Source organism: Quercus suber, unplaced genomic scaffold (genome assembly GCF_002906115.3).
Source record: "Quercus suber isolate HL8 unplaced genomic scaffold, Cork oak 2.0 scaffold_91, whole genome shotgun sequence".
Taxonomy (NCBI): domain Eukaryota; kingdom Viridiplantae; phylum Streptophyta; class Magnoliopsida; order Fagales; family Fagaceae; genus Quercus; species Quercus suber.
In genome coordinates, this window is record NW_027069556.1 from 492,743 (window position 1) to 497,797 (window position 5,055).

Below are 5,055 nucleotides of genomic sequence, written 5' to 3' on the forward strand. Positions count from 1 at the left end.
GATGCTCCAATTCTAGAAAATGTGGAGGATGCTCCAATTCTAGAAAATGTGGATGCTCCAATTCTAGAAAATGTGCATTTCTCAATTCCGGAAAATGTTGATGTTCCAATCTCTCAAACACAATTTCAAAGAGTCGATCTTGATTCTTTGGATTATGATCCTGGAACACGCAAACAAATATGGGAATATCATGTTAATCAACGTGATGAAATTCGACGGGCTTACATTATAAAAGGTCCGCACCAACTTCCTCTAAAGACTACCCAAAAAGTGGAAAGCACAATCGTAGCTTTCAAGCTTCTTGGTTTGGATCTAATTCAACATGGCTTGAATATTCTCCTACCACAGATGCAGCTTATTGTCTACCTTGCTTTGTCTTTAATAATCCAAATGGGGTTGTGGGACAAAATACATTCACTGTTGGTGGATTTAGGAATTGGAAAAAGGTTGGGGGCAAAGATTGTTCTTTTCAAACTCATATAGGAAAAGAGCCTAACTCAGCTCATAGAGTTGCCGAGCAAAAGTGTAAGGATTTGATGAACCAATGGCAGCATTTACAAAGGGTAGTTGATCATTTCACTACTGAACAAATTGCAAATAATCGGTTGCATCTGAAAGCCGTAATTTTTACTGTTCGATATCTTGCCTTTCAAGCTATAGCTTTTAGAGGTCGAGATGAAAGTTGTAGTTCATTAAATCGTGGGAACTTTTTTGAATCATTGGGTATTGTGACTTTTTGGAATGAGAAGGTTGCTGAAATAATAGAAAAAGCTCCAAAAATGCAACCTACACATCACCTAGGATTCAAAAGGAAATTCTACATGTTTTCTCAGCCAAAGTGAAGAAGGCCATTCGGGAAGAAATTGGTGATGCAAAGTTTTGCATAATGGTTGATGAAGCTCGTGATGAGTCCATGAGAGAGCAAATGGCTGTGGTTTTTAGATATGTTGATGCAGAAGGCTTTGTCAAAGAACGTTTTTTTGGGCTTATTCATGTTGCTGACACTGCGGCTTTGACTCTAAAGAAGGGGATATATTCTTTGTTATCTCAACATTGCTTAGATATACAAAATATTCGAGGGCAAGGATATGATGGAGCAAGCAACATGCGAGGTATGTGGAATGGATTACAAGCTTTGATTTTGAATGATTGCCCATATGCTTACTACATCCATTGTTTTGCACATCGCTTACAATTGGCATTAGTAAAACATCAAAACAAGTTAATGCCATTAGTCATTTTTTTCTTGCATTGCTTTTTCTGATCAAAATTGTTAATGCTTCATGCAAGCGCAATGAGCAATTGAAAGTTGCCAATGCTAATGAAATAGCACGTTTGATTGATCTTGAAGAGCTTGAGACTGGAAGTGGCTTAATCAAATTGGCACTTTACAACGACCTGTAGAAACACGTTGGAGTTCACATTTTAGATCATTTCTAGCTTATTGAGGATGTTTACTTCAACTGTTGAAGTTTTACAAAATATAATTGATGATGCAATTGATGGAGAACATCGGGCAGAAGCAGAGTCAGCTTATGAGGGTTTAACTTCATTTGAATTTGTCTTCATCTTGCATCTTGAGAAGGAAACTATGGAGATCACTGATAAACTTTGTCAAGCTTTGCAAAGCCAATCTCAAGACATTTTAAATGCCAGGCATTTAGTTTCATCTACTAAAGCACTTATCCAAAAATTTAGAGATGATGGATGGGATGGCTTACTCACCACTGTGATATCATTTTGTGAGAAGCATTGCATTGATGTTCTAGATATGAATGCTCGTTATGTTCCGAGGCGAGGTCGAGCTCGTAATCAACAAGATAACATTACAATTGAGCATCATTATCGAGTGAATATTTTTTATGCTACAATAGATTCTCAACTACAGGAACTAAATTATCGGTTTAATGAAGATGCAATGGAGTTACTTAGGCTTAGCTCAGCTTTAGAACCTCGAGAGGCATTAAAATCTTTCAGAAGTAGTGATCTTTGTTTGTTGGTAGAGAATTTCTATCCACAAGATTTCACAGATTATGACAAACAAGTGTTGAAGAAGGAGCTTTATCATTTTGAGCATAATGTAGTCCAGGATCCAGAGTTCAAAGAATTGAAAAGTTTATCTGAGTTGTCTCAATGGTTAGTGAGAACTAAAAATTCAGAACACTACAAACTTGTTTATAGAATTGTGACACTTGTGCTTACTCTTCCAGTTTCTACTGCTACTACAGAGCGAGCATTTTCAGCTATGAAAATTGTCAAAACTAATCTTCGAAACAAAATGGAAGATGATTTTTTGACGGACTCTTTGATGTTATACATTGAAAAGGATATATCTTCGACATTTAGTTTGGATTCAATTGTAGATGATTTTGAAAATTTGAAAGAGCGTCGAGTTCCCTTTTCATAGATGATTGTATAAAGAAACAATAGTGTTTCGTGTTTTTTGTTTTTGTTAGTAAATGATTGTATCTTAATATATTAAGAAACAATGATTTTTGGGTATTTGTTTTGGTTGATAGTTTATTAATACTATATGGATGCGTATTTGAAAATTTTTTTTTCGCTTATCTCCGGCCCCCCCCAACTTAAAATCCTGCGTTCGTCCCTGTACACCTTTATCCCCAAATTTACTGTAATAAAGGCTGGTGGGCATGGAGACGATTTCAATCCCATTTATAAATGCATATGAAGCATTTATAGATGGAGTGAAGGTTATGTTCAGTGTCTGATCCTGTATCACATTCACGCAAAATTCTTTGACAAGGGATTTTGACCCTATACTGAAGTTGCTAAGCAGAGTGAAGGGACCAGTAGTAACAGTGAAAAAGGCCTTAGACATATCGAAATTATCATGGTATGTAGAAGGGTTAAAGTAAAATCTTATGAATTTTTGGCCAGGACTAACACGAAATCTGTAGGTGAATTGAGAATGAGAGATTCGAGCGGTTTTGTAAGGGTCACGATCAATGGATGAGCCATGGGGATTGGAGAGTATACAGGTGTTATTAGATTGTTCTAAGGAAACAAATTTTGAGTGAATACCTACATCTCCAGTCCACTCTCGGCCATCTGAGTCAGTTGAGATGCCGGAGGAGCCACAGTTAAGCTTGATATCATTGATGGAGGAGTATGTAGGGGAGGGCTTAGCAATGACTGTAATTGTTAGGTAATTGAAGAAGGACACTGAGAATAGGTAAACGTAAAATCTACAAGAGTTTTGCATGGTATACTGTGACAAAACTTAGAAGTGTATGCGAAGCTGCGTCTGCGAGCGATATAAAAGATGTACATCCTAGTGGAAGTGTACATAGCAGTGCGCGGGGAAGCCCGCGTGGATGGTCAAGAGAACCGTGTGGTTTCTTTTCGGATATAGAGATGGCTACAATTATTCTTTGGAAATGGGAGATTGGTGACTCTTGGTCCTCTACGAGAGCCAAAAGGTGGGACTCCTCAGTTGATTAGTAAAAGTATTCGTCAAAAAGCGCACCATGTATAATATTTTTAATTATTAGTCAAAAGCACACTAAAAATAAAGTTACAAAGAGTGTGGAAAACTAACCAGCACGTGAAAGAAGTTCTTTATTATTATTTTTTGATAAGGAAAGAAGTTCTTTATTATTGCCACAAAGATGCTGGAGTTGATCTTCAAACCTTAAAGCAATAATGCAAATAACAAAACAAAGAGTTGGGTTGTTGTTGGCATAGTAACAATTTAAATTTTACGTGTTAGTCTTGTATAAATATTTTTTTTAGAAAGTTTTAACCTATGACGTCCCCTCCTATGATAGTTTTTTATTATTAAACCAAGACATTAATCAGTTTTTGGTGTTGGCAGGGATTGGACACCTAATTTCTTATTTAACTATTAGAGATTATATCAGTTGAGTTAACTGGAACTCACAGTCTCAAATAAATATTAAAAAACACTATCATAATTTCCAAGATAATTAAACACTTAAGATCCGTTTGAATACAACTTATTTTGCTGAAAACTGAAAACACTGTAACAAAATAATTTTTAAATGTGTAAATAGTACCGTGAGACCCATTTTTAATGAAAAAGTTACTGAAAAGTGAGGTTTGTGAGTCTCATGAACAGTACACAGAACCCACTAATGTGCTGAAAAGTATCTGAAAAGTCAAATATTACGGCTACTGTTCATGAACAGTAGTTGTAACAGTGAAATTTGTCTCTTGAAACGCGTGCAAAAAAAAAAAAGAGGAAAACGCAAAACTCAAAACACTAGACGCAGATAATTTCTATCCAAACGTGCACTTAATTATAAACCCACGTTTTATTTTTTTATTTTTTACCAGACTCCTATCTTAAGCACACATTCTCAACCAATTAGTGATGTATGAAACTTATCTCATGGAGCTTGGCTATAAGGGCAAAACTGGAGCGACGTCTCTCGTCAAACCAGGGGCAAAGGGGGAGCTGAGGGAAGATGGTAATAGTGTGTTATGACTCACTCATGTTATTCCTACATTCCATGTCTTGCTGAGAAATGCCCCCTTCTTGAGTGAAAGTGAAAAGCTCGTTTTAGGCTTTATTTTCATTAAATGAACCTCTTCCAAGAAAATGATTTTCCGGTGGATAGCTACCTTCTTCCCAAATTCAAAATACCGAATCCTCTTTCTTGCTCTCTATACAGGAATTATATCTCTGCGTTTCACCGGGATCCAGATGAAAGCCCTCTCCCCTTTTGGATGAATGGGGTGGATGTTTCGACTTAGGATTATTAAGCAGTTTCTCACGATTCTCTTTCATAAAATGCAATGCAAACAATTAGTTTGTATGGTCTGAATTTATTGATGTGGAGTTAGGTGTGTATAGCAGAGCAGCCTGCTTAAAAACGCTAGCGTTGGCTCGGAATTCAGTCCTTAAACCAAACTATGCTATGCCATGAAACCGCTGGATAAGATACACGCACCTGGTTCCAAGCGAAGGGAAGAGAGACCATTAGGTCTTGGCTTCCAAACCATTTCGTCGTGGTCTTGGAATCGAATTTGAACTTCATCCAGCTTTCTCGCGGCTGTTTAGGAGACTTTCAT

At 36.9% G+C, this 5,055-nt stretch overlaps 1 protein-coding gene across 1 annotated transcript in view; it reads left to right on the forward strand.

The window, feature by feature from the left end:
- LOC136067905 (uncharacterized) overlaps positions 1 to 2,407 on the forward strand; it is a 6,389-nt gene extending 3,982 nt beyond the window's left edge. Inside the window, exons 2-5 of the mRNA XM_065774343.1 lie at positions 17 to 235; positions 349 to 723; positions 834 to 1,112; positions 1,473 to 2,407. Of these exons, the coding sequence (XP_065630415.1) occupies positions 17 to 235; positions 349 to 723; positions 834 to 1,112; positions 1,473 to 2,407 (1,808 nt within the window). The remainder of the gene's footprint in view (positions 1 to 16; positions 236 to 348; positions 724 to 833; positions 1,113 to 1,472) is intronic.
- Positions 2,408 to 5,055: the final 2,648 nt, after the last annotated feature.